Source organism: Hylobates moloch, unplaced genomic scaffold (genome assembly GCF_009828535.3).
Source record: "Hylobates moloch isolate HMO894 unplaced genomic scaffold, HMol_V3 SCAFFOLD_5, whole genome shotgun sequence".
Taxonomy (NCBI): domain Eukaryota; kingdom Metazoa; phylum Chordata; class Mammalia; order Primates; family Hylobatidae; genus Hylobates; species Hylobates moloch.
In genome coordinates, this window is record NW_026652280.1 from 141,669,719 (window position 1) to 141,692,065 (window position 22,347).

Below are 22,347 nucleotides of genomic sequence, written 5' to 3' on the forward strand. Positions count from 1 at the left end.
ATTTTACATGTAACTTTCTCCCGGCTGGATTGTTTGTTTGCATCCACGAGTCCCAACGCTTGAACCTCCCGTCCCTTGGCCCTGACCTAATTCTAGGTGCCGGCAGTTTATTTCACCACTTTGGCAAACGCACGTGGCTCTCCTGGAAGCTTCACTTTTGCTGCTAGGCTGGGTGTTGGGGTTCAGTGGGGCTCGGAAAACGTGGTTTAGACACGACCCCGGTCCCTGCAGAGTCCCGGCCCCAGACGCTGCAGGCTGCAGGCGTCAGGCGGGGGCGAGGAGCAGGGAACGGCCGGGTGAATCACTGGGCGTAACAGGTGCCGCAGCCGCAGCTGCGCCCGCAGCGCGCGCGGACTCCAGGGATAAGGTCTTCTTTTTCTCCGGGTTTTTTGGAGGTGAGGAGGAGACTACCGAGGCCCCCACCCGACCAATGCAGGCCACGGTTGTTCATCGCCTAGCAACTGGCGGAGCCAATGGGAGGCGGCGGGGCCTGCGGCGCCGGCGCGCGGGGGCGGGGTGGGAACCTCGGAAACCTGCGGAGGCCGGGAGGCGGCTGCAAGGGGCGGGGAAGGCGGGAGCCCGTGGCGGAGGAGGAGCCGCGGGAGGGAGGCGCTGCGAGGCGCTGCTGGCCCGCGGGCTGCGGGAGCCGGGCTAGGACTCCGAGCGGTGACTCCCCGCCGCTCCCGGGGGCCGTGACGGTGAGCAGCAGCGCCTCGCGTCGGGGATTGTGACGCGCCCCGCCGGGGAGGGGCAGGCGGGCGGGGGTGGGCGCCGGCAAGGGGCGGGCGCGCGCGCGCGGAGGTGAGAGCCGGCACCTGGCTTAGCGCCCCGCTGCTCGGCGGGAGGCTCCGCGCGGCTGTTGGGGCCGTTGCAGGGTGCGGGCGAGCGTCGACCGGGGCCGCGCCTGGAGGAGGAGGTGGGAGGTAGGTACTGGCCCCGGGACCGCTCTCGCTGGCGTTCGCAGAGCTGCGCCCGCGGAGCGCTCTGACCCGGGGAGCCCCAAACCCTCTCTGGGATGGAGCCAGGTTGGCGCCCGGCGTGGGGGGACGAGCAGCGCGGAGACGTGGGGGAGGAGGGGATGGCCGATTTGGGGCTGCAGAGTCTCAGCAGCGGCCGTGGGGCATGCGGGGTTTGGCGACTTGCTAGTGCAGCCGCAAGAGGCAGTCTTTAAAACGAGTTATTGGGTGGCCGCTGCAGTGGAAGAGAACCCCGATAGTGGTGTAGTAAAAAGTCTAGGGGAAGAATTTACATCATCCAAGAGGCAGGCATGTGTGAAAATACTTTGGTTTAGAATTTTATAGTCAACGACAGTAAACTAAATTGTGAGCTCCCTGCACATGTTTTGAGCCTATGCTAATTGCCCAGTTAGGCAAATCGCTTGGGCCCAGGACATAGAATGTACTAATTTGCTGTCTGCACGTATAATACGGGAATCTTTAGATTATTACCCAGTTTCAGGGCCCATAGTTGTAAATGCCAAACTGCCGTTACTGGCAACGCTGATAAAGTTCTTGAGTCTGAGAGAATTGAGATTTCTCTTTTCTGGACGCTGTAATAGATTGAGGATTAGAAAAGAAGGTGATTTAGAAGTGTAAGAGTGGAGGCTTCCTGGGCTCCCTGACAATTCAGATTAGAGTCAGGGTGTAGAGTTAGCTGTGGGTGATGGATGTCTTGGAACCTTTCATGGTTCATAGGGGTTTGGCTTACTGTGGGGTAGAAGAAAATTCTGGTGGTCCTACAGCTTGATCCTGAACTAGAAAGGTTGGTATGAGTTGACTCATTTAGGAGAGTGAATAAAATTTGTAAAGAATTAGAAATTTGGAGAGAAAAGAAATGCCTTTAAAGTTTACGTCAAGCTGTCTTGAAATTTAGAAGTTAGAGGTAGATTTATGAATTTGGATCCAGTCGGCAAAACTTGATCCATCAAATCTCTTATCCTAAAACTATCAACCTACAGGCCTAGGAAGCCTAGGTTATTCATTCACACTAAACAAGTAAGGAAAGCTAATAGCTAATTTAACAGTCTGTTCTGCCTGCTGTCAATGAAAGTTTCTCAAACAAAATGGTTCTTTGAGAAGAGGGTTAGGAACTGATAATTAAAACGAAGGCTCTTTTAGTGACTGGCTGAACCTCTTAGGCCAACTCATTTTGTACTCTTCCTTCTCTTCTCTTTCCCCAGCTGTACAGGGAAGATAAAAAGCTCATGGATTACGTAACATGGGTTGAGGCAGCTTGAAGATAACTGTGAAGACTTAGTTATTCTAGGATGAAATGTGGAGATCTCCTCATAACACATTGTGCCTTGTTGCAAGACTTGTTAAAGCACATTATGTTCTAAACATAATGAGGCAGATATACGAGAAAACTAAAATGTTATGCTGAAATTGTTTGCTAAAGACCTCAAGTCCAGCACAGTGTCCAATTATATGCTTGGGATCTCCTAGTACTTGACAGTATGCTTTTTGGCCAAAGCAGGCCGTGACACTGGTTTTATAAAGTAGGCGTTTGAGTGCCTTCGATGTAGTATGCCCCTAGAGAAATTAGGTGCATGAAAAGACACCGCCCCCAAATTGTGTGATTTTAATTCATTTAACATGCTTAAATTGGATCGATTTCAAAGATTTTTAACTTATTTTTTCCATATCTTTTACAATAGCTGTGAATATGCCTTATTGGTTTCACCATTTGCTCATGACGCAAAGAGGTTTTGATACGATGTGGGTTTGTTTTGTGGCTTTGGTAATGGTGATATGGTTAGCTAGTAGTGAAGGGACAAGTTATCTCGAATTCATGAGTTTATGGGATGAGATAGAATAGAGAAATGCACCATTCATTATTAGTAATGAAAAACATCCTAGAATCGTGCCTTGTAATTGTGGGCCAATGTTTTGTGTAGTACCAGCAGGTTTACTGAATTATTCTTTAATAATTCTTTCAATAAACATTCATTAAACGCTTAGTAAGCTGCTACTTGCCTGACCTGAGGATAAAAAGATGAGTGTTGCCTTGAGGAATTTGTATTTTGGAAATTATCAGCATAGCGAGGGAGGGAGCAAAAAAACCTCACAAAAAACAAATATAGGATGGCTTTCAAAAAGAAGGAGAATTTCAACTGTGTCTGGCAGAGGCAGTGGAGTTCATCAAGCAGCTGGTGCATTCTGCAGCAGTGTACAGTTGAGTTACAGGTGGCTTGGTAGAGTTGGACCAGGGTGGGGTTGCCATATTAATAAGGCTGTAGAACAGTGCTGTGAACGTTGACCAGTAGGTTACAGGGAACCTGCAGAAGATTTTATGAAGGGGAATTATATTTGATTTTTACTTTAGAAGGATATTTCCACCAAAATCAGTAATTTGAGTGATCCAAAATGTATTGAGTATAGTCCAAATAATATCTGAAAGACAGGCGTCCCACACAGCAATTAGACTTGAAGTATATTTTGCTGAAGCCCTCAGAAACTCTAGAAAAGCAGAAATAATTATACAACAAACCTTTCTTAAGTATCTTCTACTTTTAAGACTGGAAGAATAGGGATACAAATTAAATAAGATGCTTCCCCATTTTGAAGCAACCTGCAGTTCAGTAGGAGAAATAACACAGTTATAATGCAGTACAGAATCTGGGTGTCAGACATAAAAATGTCAGACTCTAGCAATGTAGGATTCTGAGATGAGAGAAGAAATAGTCTTTCAAATTAGCAAAAATAAGTTTTTAAATAGAAATTAAACTACAAGCAGTTAAACATTCAGAGCAATCTTAACTACCGTTCTCATCTTTTAACTCTTGTTTCACACATATCCTTTTCTCATATTCTCTTGAGTCACATTTTCGGTTTGATCTACCATACTACTAGCTATGTGATCTTGTGCCCTGGTTGTCGCATTTGTGAAGGATAATAACAATACCTGCTTCGTAGGGGTGTGATTAGAAAAATAAGTTAGCATCCAGAACAATGGCTGGAAAAATAGCTCATACTTACTGAGCACTTAATATTTCTACTTGATATAAAAATGCTGTAATTGAGTAAGAACAGACTTTAAAGACAGGATTTTTTTTTTTGTCATGCTTGATCTATCAATGAGCATCTCATAAAGCCTCTACATTCAGAGAAACATTCTTTTAAACTAAGATTCTTGAACAAGTGGTTTTCCTTTTCTTATTTGGTGATCATCTTTCTGAAGTCTGATTTTCATTTTTACCCCTCAGCTTTGTCATTAAGTCACTAATCACCAAATTCAACACGTTTTTTAAATTCAAAACCTGCCCATTCTATGGCATTTGCTGCTGTGTATTACCCTTTCTCTTTAAAATTCTCCCTTGGCTTTCCTGAAGTCCATTGCCCCATCTCTTTGTATCTCTTGCCTCTGGGTCTCCTTCACTCATGCTGATGTTCTTCGGGATTCGTTCTCCTGCCCCTTTTTTCTTTATGAATTCATCTATCTAAATGTGCTCTGATGTGAGTTCTAGGCTTAGAGTTTATCCCCATGTGAATGTCTTATGAGGGCATCTCCAAACCCAGTAAGCTACACAAAGCTCATTATCTCCACACATTTGCCCAAACCCAGTTTTACTAACTTTACTCCTCTGTTCCCTTATCTAAATGACACTATTATCTGTCAAGTGCCAAAGACAGGTTTTTACATGAGAGAGTAGATGCCTCCCTTTTGTATAGTTGTCACCACGTCCTGAATTATTTCTTACCTGTTCTTCACTATCCTCAGTCACTGACTAAGTCAGCCAGCTGGTCCCTCACCATTAATTGCCCAGTTTACTATAATATCTGTCTCAAGGGTTTTTTTTTCAGATTATGAAAGTCTCGTATGCTTTTTGTAAAAAAAAAAAAAAAAGATAAAAAGCAAAAAAGTATTTAAATTACTTCATGTGTAGTTCTTGGCATACAGTCAGCACTGAGAATATCTTTTTGTGCCACGGTGCTACAAATAGAACTTATTTTTCAAGCATTAAGTTTGGAGGAGATTTTTAGAGAAATATTGTTCTAAAAGAATTGTAGGACTAAATAATTTTAAAATAGTATATACAGCCTAAATAGTGTCCAGTAGATACTTAAAATTCAAGATGGGTTCCAGCCACTGCCTATACTTTTCATTTGTCTGTTAATTGTAATCTGGTTATGCTTTCCTATTTTATTTGATTTTATTTTATTCTCTATTCTGTAGCCTTCGATTTTATTCTCTATTCTATAGCCAAATTTTAGGAATATCCCCCTGCATAGGATCTAGACTATAAAAGCAAGCCAACTCATAGAAAGAATCTGTAAGTGCAACCCATCATTAGCCATGTTGTTTTATAATGAGGCGATAGGCTCAGAGAAGTGATATCATTTGCTCAGCATATTTGTTGAGTGTCAGGAGGAAACCAGGCCTGTGAGGCTTTGGAATCATAAATGGCTAGTTTTTAGTCTTTCTAGGTTAAATAGCTGGATTTTATTTCTGTCTTCCAGATTTGTAACTGTAAGTTACCTAATCTGTTGCCTCAGTTTCTTCCATCAACAAACCAGTGCTATCTTTACTCCTTCCTAGGGCTAGTGTGAGGATTAAGTGATAACAGCTGATGGAGCCCCATCTGGCATGCATTAGATGTTCTTGAGTTCATCAGCTTCTCTCCTACCGGTTCCACATAATTAGCTAGTACAGGAGTTATTAACTTGCCACCCATGGATCCTTTGCAAATGGGTGGCTTCATAGATCCTCTGAAACTCTCGCCCAAATTGCCTGTTCTTGTACTTTTAAAGGAAGAGGGTCATTGGCTTTGGGTTTTGGGACCCAAAACATTTTAACCCCTGAGTTGGCAGTAAGGCCAAGGACCCAGGGCTCTTGGTGCCTCCACAGCCAAACTGACTGGGTAGAATTTAGAATTGCTTGAAATATTTGAGGAACATTATATATATGTATTTAAAACATTTTAAAGGACTTCAGATGTAAAGAATTAGTTTATATTCCTTGGCTCATGACACATTTGTTTAATTGGTCCATTTATAGTTTTAATAATACAGTAAGCACCACCTAACCCTGTGCATAACCCTGTGGGCCCCTCCATTCCTTTTTCCTCTGTCCCTCACCTGAGGCAGCTATTTACTGAATCCTGTATTCATCATTCTCTCGGTGTCTTTTAAATTATAGTTTTATTGCATCACATAATTTAAAACTATATATTACATCCCCTATCTTCTGAAAATTTTTTCATTTTATAATACTGAAATTTATATTATGTGTCACTGAAGTTTTCTGATTTGTGCTTATGGCATAATTTATCCATTTTCCTGTTGGTGGTATATGGGTTGTTTCCAGGGTGATAATCTTGTGCTACTCGCTATTGTGAAGAATGCTGCTGTAGACGTGCACACCTCCTGGCATACGTAGGCAAGAGTTTCTGTTGGGTTTCACTAGAAGTGGACTCGATGGGCTGTAGAGTATGTGAATAGGATAAATGAATATTCAGCTGATGAACTGTTTATTTTTCAGAGTTTCCCCCCATCCTCCAAGGTTTAATAAGCTGCTTAGCCAGGCATTCCCTAGGACTTATTTTCAGCCTCCATTTAGTGCTTTGGAACACTTTTACATCATTCTTGGAATCCATTTTGTAGGACCCTTAGATAAGAATTCCTTTTTGGTGTTCTGTAATTGAAAGTGCATATAAATAAAATACTAATGTGTACTGAACCACATTCTATAGAACACAGCAGTGATTCTCAAACTTTGTGTCAGAATTACATGGAGGTTCTCCCACCACTAAAGTTTCTGAATCTGTAGGTCTGGAGTGGCACTTGATAATTTGCATTTTTAATGAGTTCCCAGGTGATGTTGATGCTGCTGGTCCCAGGACCACACATTGACAACTATAACCAATGATTGAATTTGGGCTAAATCATTGAAAAAACGATGAGTAGATTTATTAATTATGTTTGGTTTCTTTGTTATTTCCAATGCCTTTAGTAGATATTATTACCATTTCATTATTTGAGGAGTGAAATACCAATAAATAGTAATTTTAAAATTTGATTTGGACTTCTTAGCTGACTTTTAACCTTAAAAGGTGATAGACTTCTAAAAGTGCCTCTTTTTTTTCTTTTTTCTTAATAATCGTCTAAGAATATGATTGCTGCTATTCCTGTTTGTACGTTGGAAGAATTTGAAACTGATACACTGTTTCTAAATTGCCATGCTCTTGATTCATACCCTGAATCACCTTGCTCCTTCTCTGAGCTGTTACCAATCAAGATTACATTGAAAGCCCTTCTAAATTGCAGCATGGACAAAGTGTTGACTTGTCTATCATACTAAAACAGCAGCAAACCTTACACTAATACATCCTTGAACTTGGACGTTCATTCAGCAGTCTTGACTGGGCTCCAACCTTGGGTGAGTTACCAAAGTGGGGTACAAAGAATATGCTGACAAGCCTGCCAAACAAGAACTTAGTTGTGGTGGGAGAGAAATTTTATTCCTGTTAGATCTGTGCTGTAATACAGTTCATGTTAAGTGTTCTAGAAGCACAAAGAGAAGGGATGGCAGTGTAGGGAAAGCCTGGAAATATATTTGCTAGATTTTTCAAAATTTTTTTGAATTGCTACATACAGAGTTTAATATTTTGTCTGCTTTTGTGTAGTTCCCATTCCAGTTATTCAGTTGGCATAATTATTTGATTATAATTTAGTTTCAGGTGAGGTGGTAAAGAAGAGAATGCTTGTTCGGTTTGAAAAAGCAGCTTGAGGGGAGGAAGAGCATTAGGACTCTTGTGAAGATTGACTTAATTATATACGTAAAGTATTTAGAGTAGCTCCTGGCACATGTGTTATTAAACCAGTACCCTATGTCCTAGTTACAGTGTACTTAGTTTTCCACCTCTTATTCCATTAAATACCCACAACCTTAAGAAGTAGATTATCATCACCCCATTTTACAGGTGAGGAAACCATCTTGAAGAGAGCGTCTTGGAAATAAGTGTCTTCATCAAGATATGACTCAGTCTGTTGACCTGGGCCTCTGAGGCTTGCATTGTTTGCACTGTACTTTCCAGCTATAAATCCTCTATTGGCCACAAAACATCAGGAAGGCACATTATTAATATCAGTTTTTGAGTTTGCACCATTCATGTGTATTTAAATATATGAGGAAGAGTTTATTTCTGTGGAAAATATCTAGAAAATGACACCACTCAGAAGAAATAATTTAGATTTTAAATTCATAAAGAGTAGATTTTCTAAGAGGTTGGACTTAATGTGTTTCTGTACTGATGTGCGCATCTGAACAATTTTAAGGTGCAGAGATATTTCTAATGGAATTCAAAGCTATAGTCTCCTTTATAACAAAATCATAGTTGAAGGTGGTATTACAGTTTTAAATAATTGTAATATATCTAGTTTTCAAGAGTCAATACTGATAACTAAATTCTTAAGTTTTAGGACTGAATTTGTAAAATAGGACTAATGTTAAATGACTTAGTTTTATCTTCTTAACTCAACACTTAGTTTTATCTTAACCCAACAGTGTGGTAACTCTAACTTTGTGAGATTTTAGCAAAGACTTCAGTTAGCTCTATTTGTGAAAAATTCTGTGCAATATTTAGAAGCCCAGATGGTGTAAAGTTACCATGTCCCTCTATAATGGAAAGCTATTATTTTCTGTCGACTGAAATTGTTTTAGAATTCTGAGTAGGTAGGGAATTGCACCTTCTCAAGTTTGAATTTCAAGTGAGCTTGAAAAGAACACTTAAAGTAGTGTACTTTGTGAGGGAAATCTTGTAATCGGAATACTGTGTTTCTGCAGAGCTCTCTTTCAGTTTGTAGCTGCAGAGATTTGGGGGTGAAGAGGACAAGACAAATGGGAATTGAGAGTAATTCTTTTCTCTAGAGGATTGACTCTTTTGCTACTTTTCCATTGCTCTTTTCCTTTCTCCACCTATCTACCTGCCAGAATGAACATGTTAATTTGTTATCAGTTATTTGAGTATTCATTGATTATGCCATCCTTTAAGCTTAGTGTGAGGGAGGGGATACAGAAATGTAAAATGTGTGGTACTTGAGAGTGTGGCTGGGAAAGTGAAACAAACCAATAAGTATATGGAGGGCTTAGAGATTGAGCTTTGTGGGCTGGAGTAGTTGGAGAAGGTTATGTGATGGGGACGGCGGTTGTGCACTGTTTTGCAAAAGCATTAGTTTTGAGATAGGTGCAAGAAGAAAGCACAGGTGGAGGCACAGAGGCTGAAGTGAGTGTGCCACAAGTGGGACTCGGTTCATATTGTAAACATTTACTGAGCACCTGCTGTGTTTCAGGTACTGTTGGCTACAAAGATGCAGACATTCCCTGCCCTCTAGAAGTTCATAAACTAGTCGAGAAGACATCTAACCATAATAATATAGAATGATTAATTGTAATACTGGATGATATCATTGTTAAAAACCTGATCAGTGGCATTTGTAGTGTATGGCATCATTTTTAGTTATGTTTCAGTAAATTATGGTTTAAGTTTTAGAAGGGACTCAGAAATTTCTCAAGAAATTTATATATATTTAATATACATACTTAAAAACTTGTATGAGTTATCTATTGCTTCATAACAAATTACTCCGAAATTTAGCAGCTTCAACAGCCAGCTTAGAACAGATGAGTCAGGAATCTGAGCACAGCTTAGCTGGGTGCTCTGGCTCAGGGTGTCTGACTAGGCTGCCAAGGTGTTGGACAGGGCTGCAGTCATCTCAGGGTTTGAGTGAGGTAAAATCTAGTTCTAAACTGACTTGTATGGTTTTTGGCAGGCCTCAGGTCCTGTCCACCTCAGACATCAGTTCCTTGCCACACGGACCTCTCATAGAGTTGCTTACAACGTGATGGCTTGTTTTCCCCAGGAAGAGGGATCTACGAGGGCAACAAGTAAAAAAAAACAACCTTAAACGGAAGCCACAGCCTTTTTATAACCTAATTTTGGAAGTGAAATCCCTTCACTTCTGCTATATTCTGTTTGTTGGAAACTAGTCAGTAAATCTAGCCCATACTCAAGGAACAGAATAACCCAAGGGCGTGTCCGCCAGGAGGCAGAAATAACTGAGAGCCATCCTAGAGACTGCTTACCCAAAGTTCTACAAGGTATTGTTGTGTATTGAGAACCTCTTCGTCTTTGCGGTAGAAGGAAAAAGATGAGCTAGCCAAGGAACTTTACTGATGGAAAAAACAGATGTGATTAACCAGAAAAAACAAGATGTTTTTGCTAAAGGTCTATAAAGTTAGTTTCAATATTGTGTTAATATTTACGATAGAGAAGTATAAACAAGAACAAAGCTATCGTTTGTGGCCAAGCAGAGACCAATTTTACAAGTGTGCCTCAACTTAATTAATATATAAGTTCCAGTGAGAATTGTATGCTCTGAATGGACTCATTTAAAGTGAATTGTCAAGAACACAGTCTTCTAAATAGTGGAAATCATTTTGATTATATTCTATTTTCAGTTGGATGTGCATGCATGGTAGAGATTTATGTGTACAAAGTTGAAAGGTTGAATAGTGATAGAATGAAAAGAGCCCAGAGTTGACTGGGCGTGGTGGCTCACGCCTATAATCCTAGCACTTTGGAAGGCCGAGGCAGGCAGATGACTTGAATTCAGGAGTTCGAGACCAGCCTGACCAACATGGTGAAACACCATCTCTACTAAAAATACAAAAATTAGCTAGGCACCCACCTGTAATCCCAGCTACTCAGAAGGCTGAGGCAGGAGAATCGCTTGAACCTGGGAGGCGGAGGTAGCAGTGAGCTGAGATTGCGCCACTGTACTCCAGCCTGGGTGACAGAGCGAGACTCCGTTTCAAAAAAAAAAAAAAAAAGGAAAAGAGCACAGAGTTTTGATATCAGATTTGTTTCCTGGCTTCACAGCGAATTAGAAATGTGACCTTGGGCAAACCTGTTGATCTCTCTGAGCCCTACTACCTATCTATAATACAGAAAGCAAAAGAGAAAACACTTGGACATGAGGAATGATAGATTTAAGCTCTGCATGATTTTACCCAGAAAAGACCAGAGTTCCCTTTCTTATTTTATACCTGAAGTGTATGGCATTGGTACTTTGCAACCCATAGTGACATATAGGGAAGACAGAGTACTAATACTTAAAAAGTACTTACTACTTCAAAAGTAGTAAGGTAACCCTTTTACTAAAATTATTATAAGATTTTCTATTACAGTATAAAGACATTGATTGGAATCTATGTTGAGAAGTAGTTTGAACATGGAAGTTTATTAGATGGCTATATACATGTTACTTACCACTAATGAACAAAACTATGTCTCTTATTTATGGATTACTTTATACTCTTGCTTTGATGTATTTCAAGATTGTTCCCTGACAGTCTTAAATGAATGAAATGCCTTTTATAAGATATTTAAATTATTTAATCTTCAAGTTTTGCTCATAAAATTCACTTATGAATTTGATCCATCTTGGAATTTGGGTAGCTGTATCTGAGACAGGTCTCAATTTAGAAAGTTTATTTTGCCAAGGTTAAAGACACATCTGTGACACAGCCTCAGGAGGACCTGACGACATGTGTCCAAGGTGGTTGGGGCACAGCTTGGTTTTATACATTTTAGGGAGACATGAGACATCAGTCAGTATGTGTAAGATGTACATTAATTGGTTGAGTCTGGAAAGGAGGGACAACTTGAAGTGGAAGGGAAAGGGGGGCGGGGGCTTCCAGGACCCAGGTAGATGAGATGAAAGGTTGCATTCTTTTGGGTCTTTGATCAGCCTTTCACTGAATACGCAATTTACATGTGAGAGGGAAGTAGAGGAATAGCCACTTAGGCCTTAGTCTGGTTCACTGAATCTGCGTTTTTACGTAAATAATAGGGCATAGGAAGCAATCAGATGTGCATTTGTCTCAGGTAAGCAGAGGGATAACTTTGAGTTCTGTCCTTTGTCCCGCACGTTGGAAAATAAGCTATGGATTTACACTGCAAGAGTGAAATCCAACAGAACTGTTTTAGGGTAAAAATCTTGAGGCCCACAAGGAATTTTGGACAAATGTAGCTTTTTAATCTTTGTAGCTATTTTATTTAGGAATAAAATGGGAGGCAGGTTTGCCTGATGCAGTTCCCAGCTTGACTTTTCCCTTTGGCTTAGTGATTTTGGGGTCCCAAGACTTACTTGCCTTTCACATACTCTAACCAATCATATTAATAGATAGAGAGTATTTTAGGTTACAAATTACTTGAACTAAAACATGAATCACTGCTTACTTTTTTCTCCTAAGGTAACTGTGGTAACAGTGCTAGAATAACTAAGTTTGTTCTTCAGTTGTGAGGAATAATCATGTCCCCTATATAATGGCTTACTATTATTTGATTAATCTATAATATGAACGTGTGTTCCTGCACTGACTTTGTAATGGAGTCCTTCTTGGTTGCATTTGATGCTTTCAGATTGAAATGGGCTTGTGATGGTATTATATTTATGCAAAACAGATACGGTTCTGTTACCTTTTTCTTTTGCTTTTGAAATTAACATTGACTTAGCTTAACATCTTCATAAAAAATGCTTTGCAACCTTCAGCAATGCAGCTTTGACTATATTTGAGCTGAAATACAATAATATGCTTAAATTCACTGGTTAGTTTTAGGGTATGTATTGATAAGGAGTTGTAAGTCCCCATTCTTGGAAAAACTGGTCAGGTAACTTTTCTTTTATCACAAGTCTCCTAACGTAATTGGTACATCATTGAACAGAAGAGGATTCATGGAAACTTTTAGATTGTGTGAAATGATATACTGTTAGTTAAGTTTTTTGTTTCATAGGACTTCAAAATGGGGTTTTGGTTTTCATTGTAAACATTTTACAAAGTTTGTTTGTATTAATAGGGCAGGGAACAATTCACTGTCTAATCTATAGACACAGGAGAGCTAAATTCAGAGAGAGTAACTGACTTAATTTACAATTTTAAAGAATGGATATATAATAGACACATTTTGGTGTTCTTTCTGTATGAGGAGAAAAGACACGTAAGGCACTATTGTCTTACTTAAAAATACCTTAACAAGAACACAAAGAAATTGGAAAGGTGCCTATTACTGTTTTCTTCTGACCTTGTTTCTTCCCCCCAACCAGTTGATTATGAAATTAGCTCACTGCCTACTGTGTCTTTATAAAGATATCTGTCGCTAGATCATTTAAGAATATGTGTTGAACCTGTATTAAGAGCAGCGGTGCATTTTGTTACAGATTTTAGAAGCCTGTCATTTGTACCAAATAGCCCTGTGTCTAGATAATGATGATGATGATTAATATTAGCTTATGTTTGTCTTCTATGCCAAGCAGTGTGCTAAATATGACTTATCTCTTGGGATAAGTACATTATACCTTATCTCTTGGGAAACTTAGGAGGTATGCTTCACTGTTATGGTAATTTATCTGTGAAGAAACTATGGCTCAGAGAGGTTAAGGAATTTACCCAAAGCAGAGTTCTATTAGAATAGGTTTATTGTTCCTTGGATTCTGTTTTACTTACAGTGATTATCTCAGAAAGCCAAAAGTAAAATCAGTGTCTTTCTTAGTTGGTACGGACTCAGTCTTTATCCTTCTCATCCTGTTGCTGATACCCATTTAAGGACAGTGGGAAGAACAAAATAGTTCAAGGTGCCCTTCCTTACCAAGCACATGAGTAGAAAAGTGGCAAAAGACCATTGCCAGACTGAATTACCTCCTGTGTATGTGAGTGTGTGTGTAACATCACAACATGTAATATGACACACAACATCATCTGTGTTAGTATTTATTATATGCCTCTCTACAACTTATAAATCATCCTTCATTTCTTTTTTGCCCACATTTCAATCCATCTTTGAGTCCTGAAGGTTCTGTCTCCAGAACACATCCCTAATTCATCTGCCTGTTTCTGCTTCCACAGTTAGAACTGTAGTTTAACACTGGTCGTCTTGCCTGAACTATTGTAGTAGCCTCCTGATTTCTTCCAGCTTTTACAATTGCCTACCTATAGTCTACTCACAGAGTAACCACAGTAATCTTTCTTAAAGCATAAAAGAGAACATGCTACTTTCCTGCCTGCAAGAAACACATCAATAGATTTTCATTGCAGTTTAGAGGAAATCTGACTTCCTACGCTGTAGCCTTGCTTACTGTGCTTCAATTATACTGGCCTCTCTGTTTTTCATCGTTAATACATTAATATCCATCGTAAGTCTTTGTATGTGCTGTTTCCTTCACCTGGGCTGCTCTGGCCATTGATTTTCTTTTGGCTGACTCTGTATCATTTAAGTTTCACTTCAGATGTCACTGTTTCAGTGGAGGTTTTCTCACTGATCTAAATGCTCCCTATCTTAATACTCTCTCATATTACTATGTTTTATTTTCTTTTTAGTTATCACTCTGTTAAGTTGTTGCTCACTTGTTTAGTATTTATTTCTACCTCCATCAGAATATGAACTTCACTTCTTGAGAACGTGGCCTCCCTTGTGCCTAGAAAAATGTAGTAGCACATAGTAGGAGCTCAATTAGTATTTATTGGATGAATATAAATTTCTTTTTTCTTTTTGAGATGGAGTCTCACTCTGTCGCCCAGACTGGAGTGCAGTGGCACGATCTCAGCTCAGTGCAGCCTCTGCCTCCCGGGTTCAAGGGATTCTTCTGCCTCAGCCTCTTGAGTAGCTGGGATTACAGATGCATGCCACCACACCTGTTAAGTTTTGTATTTTCAGTAGAGACGGGAGTTTCACTATGTTGGCCAGACTGGTCTCAAACTCCTGACCTCAAGTGATCCACCCGCCTCAGCCGCCCAAAGTGCTGTGATTACAGGCATGAGCCACTGTAGCCGGCCTAAATTTTCATTTAACACTATATTTTGAATATTTTACCACAGTCTTAAATATTCAGAACAATGGTTGTGAACTCTTGATCCACAGTCCAGATCTGGCCTAAAGACACATTTTATTTGGCTTATTACATAGTGCTGTTGTTTGAGGTATAACTTACAGTCAAGTGCACAGATCTTAAGTGTACAACTTGATGAATTGAACTTGTGTATACCAGTGTAACCACATCTCAGATCAAGATGTAAAAAGTTTTGGCACCCCAGAAGTCTCACTCATTTCCCTCTGTAGCCACTCCCGTTTCCCACAGGATAACTTAATACATAGTTTTTTTTTTTTTTTTAATTAGCTACTAACATTTTAAAATTGGGAGACTTCACATACAAATCCAGAGTTCCAGTATCTCATAAAAACATCAAAGATCAACACAACCGCTTTCCCCTTGACCACAATTTATTGTAGCCGAGAAGCAGCTGTCCACAGTATTGACATGTGTTCCCCAGGCTGCCTGCAGTCTTCACCCTTCCTCCACTTCCCCCGACCTTGAAATCAATTGCCAGTTGCCACTTACAATTTCATTTGAATTGTTTTTCTTATGATGGAGAAATATTTCTCTTCCATTGTCTTTACAAAAAAATGAAAACAGAAAAGGTGTCTTATACTTAGTCCATGCCATTGATTTGTAGTTTTGGCTGTTTGTTAGCCATCCTAATTCCACACAGTTATGTTTAAATGCTGTACAAATATATTGTTTATTTACTCATTCTTCTATGGAAACGTAAACACATTATTTTTGGTTTTTTTGATATTGTAAGTAACAAATTTTAGATTAATCTTTATACACATTTTATTAGGATAATCTTTTAGAAGTAGATTTTCTGGATCAAAATATATTTTCATTTTTAAGACTTGATACATATTGTCAGCTTTCTTGGTAGTAGTGTAAATTGCTATAATCTGGAGAGAGTATATGGAAGTTTCATTTCTCTACATATTTGCCAACACTTGGAATTGTAATTTACAAGTTTTGCCAATATAGTTGGTAAAAACAAACAAAAATGGAAATGCTGGCCAAGAAGAAGTTTTTCATCATCTCATCTATATAAGTAATTGTATTTTATTTTAGAGGATATAATATGGAAATATTACTTAGTACAATGCTATACCTTAGATGTATGTTGAGTCAAATCATGTACCATGTATCTTGTATATAAAGTAATATGAATAACTCAGTAGAACTTAGGAAGCCTTTAACCTTGATCCTTACATATTATTTATATTTCTGTGTATATACACACACCATGTTCTATATCTGTGCATGGGAATAGATATTGCAAAATCCTTCTGTTTTGAAGCACATACAACTAATTCTTAAGCGTTGGGTGTACATTGGCTTTCATATTTTAAATTAGATGCCATTATTCTATAATCTGCTTTTTAAGGAGATGCCTACATAGAAGAGTGACAGCAGCTGGACTAAGTGTTTAACTGCTGAACTAGTTCCTCAGGTATCCTGGCTCTAGAGATTGCTATGGGAGATTGGATGACTGTTACAGATCCAGGTCTGTCTTCAGGTAATTAAGTCTAAATAATTGTAAACTAAAGCAGAAACTGTAAAGGTGAAATTTTCAATGAAAATATAAGATAATTACTGCAGATGTTGAAGATGTGACTAAAGAGAGACAAATGGTTATAAAATACTTATTTTCATGTCTACTGAGAACACCACTTTATTTGTATCTTTTTGGAAAAAAAAGTATATCATTTTCATAAAGAGGCTTTGCCCTAATTTGAAAATACCTTAAAATATGTATGTATGTATTATAATTATATCTATGTTTATGTGTATATATGTAATTCAAAGTCTTTAGTAATGGAGATTATGTTAGCTTTACATAAGTTTTTCTAAATTATTTATATAAGTGCCTTTTATTCTTTCAGAAAGCAAAACTATCTCTCAATATACCTCAGAAACAAAGATGTCTCCATCAAGTTTATACTCACAGCAAGTGCTATGTTCTTCAATACCTTTATCAAAAAATGTGCACAGTTTTTTCAGTGCCTTCTGCACAGAAGATAATGTTGAACAGAGTATTTCATATCTTGATCAGGTAACATGTTTTTGTAAAAAACAATAGCATAAATCATGTTATATAATAGAATGTATCAAAATTATGAGAAAAACATTTGTCAAACACAAGTTTGTTGTTTATGTAGTGCCCCTGAGACTTAGATTTTCAGAGAACCTTGGTGATTATCTTATCTAGAGATAGCAAGTCTAACTTTTTTGTTTGGAGCAGCTTGGCCTCCTCATTGTCCCAGGGGCTCTTCCACTGAGAGTCCAGTCATCACTTTATGGATGCAGAAACCCAAGTGCCTTGCTCCATGTCACAAATTTATAGCAGAGGCTAAAAGAGCCGCGTCCTCTTAACTCTTTGTCCTTTGGGATATTGAACATTTTCTTAACTATTTCAAGATAGTTTTCTATTTTTCTAAGAAAAGATTTCTGTCTTTTGATTTTTTTTTTACTAAGTTGTCCAGTAACCAACCTTTTAAAATATTTCACATTTATTTTTAATTTTTGACAAAAATTGTATATATTTGTCATGTTCAACGTGATGTTTCAGAATACACATTGTGAAATGGCTCAGTGTGCATACCTCACATACTGATATCATTTTTTGTGGTGAGAATTTACTCGCTCAGCAATTTCAGGAATATAGTACATAGTTATTAGCTGAGGTCACCGTGTTTTACAATAGATCTATTGAACTTATTCTTCCTATCTAACTGAAAGTTTGTATCCTCTGACCAGTATCTCCTCAACTGTAACCAACTTTAAGAAAACATTTTCTCCTACCAGGAATTGACTACTTTTGGTTTTCCTTCATTATATGAAGAATCCAAAGGTAAAGAGACAAAGAGAGAGTTAAATATAGTAGCTGTTTTAAATTGTATGAATGAGCTGCTTGTGCTTCAGCGGAAGAACCTTCTAGCTCAGGAAAATGTGGAGACACAGAATTTGAAGCTGGGAAGTGATATGGACCATCTACAGAGCTGCTATTCAAAACTTAAGGTAGAAATTGCAGATCTGTATTTTAATGCCATAATTATATAATTGAGTACTATAGATTTTTACTGACTTTATTAAATATTTCAGGGTTTTCTTAAGCTTTAGGGTTTTCTTTTTAAACAGGTAAGTAAAAGTGAACTTATAATTTACAAACATCTGCTTCCTAATACCTACAGTATATTGAAGGCATTAATTTTTTGACCTGTTTAATGACTTGCCGAATCTGTAAAAAGTTAGATTAGGAAATATTTATGCTCTGGGAAAATAAAATAACAATTCTGTCACCCCATCCAATCTTGGTTAAGAAAGTGTATGCTTCATTTAAAAGTCTTATTGTAAGAGGCTGCACAAGTTAATTCCAAGAAAAATATTATTGAGGCATCTATGATGCCAAATGAGCTAAGGCTCAATAATTAAAGCAGACTAGATAACTTCTCTTAGAAGCCCTGGGTCTCTGGAAAAGACTATAGAAAAATGCTATAGTAAACTTGCTTTTCTCTTAAAAAAATAGGAAGTATTTTTCACAGGACCATAGAACCTACTAACTTTAAAATGTAGAATATTTGATACTGGTTTCTGTTTTGATTTCTTTCTTTTTCTTCCTTTTATGTTTTCATTTTTATTTTAAAAATGTTTATCCAAGGAGACGGGAAGAAGGTGTTCAAAATCATGGGGTGGTCGGGACTTATAGTTGTGTATTATTAAGGATGTAATATAAATCAATCCAAGTCAAATTTTTTCCTAAATATACAGTTCTATATTGGGTTTTGTTATTTGTGGAAATCAAAGCCTTTGCATTTGCATGCTGTCAGATGACCAGCTTCCTTTTAGTTTTTCATCTGTCGGTCCATGCCTGTTTGCTTTTCCTTATTTTTCTTTGTGTACATCCTCCCCCACCCCACGCCATCTAAGAAAACAATAAAAAAAAAAAACCCACTCAGAATCTTGAATCTTTGAGCTCTGTGAGGGAATAATTGGACCTGTCTACAGAATATTTAAAAATCCCCTAGCAGGAAATGTGCTATAATGATGTGGCATAGAGTTGGCCTACATAGGAACACTAGAAACACTTGGAGATTGGTTTAGAGACATCTTCGCTCTTTACGAGCGCCTGTGCCTACCAGCCTGTCATTGATAATGCTGTCTCATGTTATCTTCTTGGTTCATACACAGTGATAAAAGTGTGTTTTCTCTTAATAATGTTTTTAGGCTTTTGTGCATCATATTCCTAAGGGATAGAGATGATCCGGCTATGTGTCTCGGCTGACTGGGGAACTGTGGTAGATTGGAGAGGGTAGTTGGTGCCCCCCAGGCTTGTGAAAAGGTTATGAGTTATGGATGCTACTTTAATCCAGATCAGATAGACCTATGGAAGGTCTTATTAAGGATTGGGCTGATCCAGAGTTGTAACCCTTGGCCACATGTCTTACAGGTAGCTAGTAAATCATTATGATATGTTGGTGATCGGAGGCTATTGAGCCTTTCCTTCAAGGAGTGGTCCCATTTATTAGGACTACCCAGAGCAGATGTCTTCTAATACGGGATTTGACCTGGGCCAGAATCTTGTTATTTTGGGTCAACTATGGACAGAAATGTGTATTCAATGGGGAAAGTTGCCAATCTCTCTGGAAAAGTTTCTAGATCTAGCTTATGATTAATCTAACTTGTTGAACAAAATTTATTGAGTATGTGCTGGGCACTAAGTTTCAAAGATGAGTGAAACCCCAGTCCTAGTTCACGAGGAGATTGCAGTCCAGGGAAAGGAGACATATTGGAACATAACTATTTGCTTCATTAATTGTTCTTGGGGTAGGAAGCAAGGGAAAGCTTCACGGAGAGGTAACACCTGATCTGAGATTGGAAGAATGAGTAGAAATTTGCTAGTGTTTGGAAATGTCATTCTAGGCAGACTATATGACTTGTATAAATGTGTAGCAGCATAAGAGATCACTGCACTTTAGAGGAACCACAAATATCTCTGTCGGGGCTGCGATGGGTATGAAGAGTGGTATGAGGTAAGGCTGGAGCCTCATCTCCAGATGGTGTAAGAGGAATTGTACAAAAACAGGGAAGCACTGAGGAGTTGTAAACAGGAGGAAGACAATGTGTAAATATTCTGGCAGTGGGGTGGAGAAATTATAGGGGAATTGCAGACTTGTATTTGGGATGGAGTTAGGGGGCTCAGAAAGCCCTGGTGATAAGGATGCCTGTTAGCGACCCTTTGCTGAGGCTTTGGACTTGAACTAGGGTAGTGCTAATGGGGATAGTAAGTAAGATTGAAATCTGACGAACACTTAGGAAGTAGAATGGGTAGGATTTTATGAAAAATTGAATTTGGAGAATAGGGGTCATGGATTCAAGACCCAATTCAGGTCTCTGCCTTGAGTTACTGAGGATGGTGATGTGATTCACTAAGAAAGGAAGGACGGGTGTGTGCAGATGTTCAGGGGTGATGCTGAGTTCAGGTAAAGTGTTGATAATCATGCTGAGTGAATTTCCGATTTGACGTATATGCTACGTATCACCTGGCCTAGTACCTGTAAGTTATGTCATGCCAACTGATCTACCCTAGTAGTAAGTTTTACACATTCAGAAAAAAAAGGGTGCCAAAAATTGACAACCTTAGAGTTATCCAGGTTGTACTCCTACGTTTTCTGTATCTTCTTGAGATCTGTTCTTACAGAAATTGTGCAAGTTATTATTTATGGTCGGTTATGACATAATTTGATTGGCTTTTGAATTTTGTAAAAATATTAGTACAATTTAAAAAATATTCCGTATGGGTGGCCTCATGCAGAACTCAGCATAGTTCCTCAGATGCGATAAGTTGAAAAGGAGCATCTTGTCTCATATTAATTCTGGTTTTGCTGCCATTCCTCTCTGGGAAGTACCTTCAGAGACTTTACCACTTGCAGGGAGAAGTGGTGTCACACAGAAGTCCCATTTCTGTGACTTGACGTGTTGCCACTTTGCTTGGTCACCCATCTTTTTCTTCAGACTTAGCTCCAGATCACTTTTGCTTCTTTTTCAAAGCCAAGTACACTCTCGAAGGATGATGACATTGCCGTACTTGAGGAGATCTTCAAAAGTGTGGTATAGAAGTGTTAAAAAGTATTAAAAATAAACTTTAAAAATATTCAGGGGCAGCATCATGGAGTGATGCTCTTTCCAGGGATCCATTTTGAAGCACTTTTATATATATGTACAAAATTTGATATGTAAATTAACATTTGATGTGTAAGTTTAAATGTTATAATTTTATAGTGTGCTTTGTAATAATTCCTTTAAATAAACATTTCATGTGCCACTAACATTTGATTTTGACTAATAAACACTAGGATGTATAACTTCTTGTTACTGATCTTTTAAGGATTCAGTTATTCTAAATCCTTTATTAATTTTAAGCAAAATTGCATATAAATGTTTTAGGAACAACTGGAAACCTCCAGGAGGGAAATGATTGGGCTTCAGGAAAGAGACAGACAGTTACAATGTAAGAACAGGAATTTGCATCAGCTACTAAAGAATGAGAAAGATGAGGTGAGTTGTCAGTTATTGCAGATGAAGTTTAAGTGAATTTTTGTTTTCTTTGTAATGTGAGATGACCATAAGAGCCACTTTACTTGAAAAAAGAAAGAACCATTTATTCATTTTTCCCCAAATTGATATGGTGGACCTTTGTGTATAGTATCTAACTGGAAGGTCAGGAACCCTCTCCACCACAGTCCTCGCCCCCCAGTGGTTCCATTTGGCTTAGATATTAGTTCATAGCTGGTAACAGCCAGTGTCCTGGACTGCCCTTCCTGGACTCATGTTCACTGTCACTTTTTCTTAGGCACAAGAGTGCTTTAAATGCAGATCTTTTATTCTCTGCTGTACCTGTACGTGACGGCTGAGGTGCCCCTTCTTGCATGCACTGTCTTAAATATTGACATTGTTCATCTAGTCAAGCAGTTTCTTCATTAAATGGGCGCAGAAGCAGTTCACATTAAAAATCTAATTTCTGACACAAAAGATACAATTCTAATTTCTGTTTTAGTGGTTACTTAGCAGAATTCTAATTTCTACTTTAATGGTTACTTGGACCTATAGCACTAATGCATTTCAAAATACTATTTTTTAATTTGTGTAGGAGGAAACCATTATGTTTTTATTGCTCTAAAGTATGACCCCGACCATGTAATAACTATAAAAATATAATACTTAGTTTCAGTATTTTATATGTTGTTTTAACTATAATTAAAGACTTCTGAGGAGTGTATTTCTTTAAAGAGCCCTGGAGTGGTTTAGATAGATTTGTTTTACCATATTTGTTTATTTAGTAGTATATTTAGTAGGTAATTAGTATTTAAACTGTAAGGTTGCTTATACATGTTTCCTTGAGTTCACAGACAATTTTGACTAGATCTGTTGATTACATTTAAACGCTTTGAATACAGTTCATCTTCAG

General features: G+C 38.4%; 1 protein-coding gene across 5 annotated transcripts in view; it reads left to right on the plus strand.

The window, feature by feature from the left end:
- The first annotated feature begins 566 nt into the window (after positions 1-566).
- Positions 567-22,347, plus strand: part of SSX2IP (SSX family member 2 interacting protein) — a 40,962-nt gene continuing 19,181 nt past the window's right edge. For 2 of the 5 annotated variants that reach the window (XM_032155482.2, XM_058439628.1), the window contains exons 1-5: positions 567-698; positions 16,267-16,398; positions 16,766-16,935; positions 17,688-17,900; positions 21,327-21,437. In XM_032155482.2, the coding sequence (XP_032011373.1) occupies positions 16,356-16,398; positions 16,766-16,935; positions 17,688-17,900; positions 21,327-21,437 (537 nt within the window). In that variant the 5' untranslated portion in view covers positions 567-698; positions 16,267-16,355. Of the gene's footprint in view, positions 699-775; positions 924-16,266; positions 16,399-16,765; positions 16,936-17,687; positions 17,901-21,326; positions 21,438-22,347 lie in introns of those variants that run through there. The other 3 variants (XM_032155483.2, XM_058439627.1, XM_058439629.1) reach the window with 3 other exon arrangements.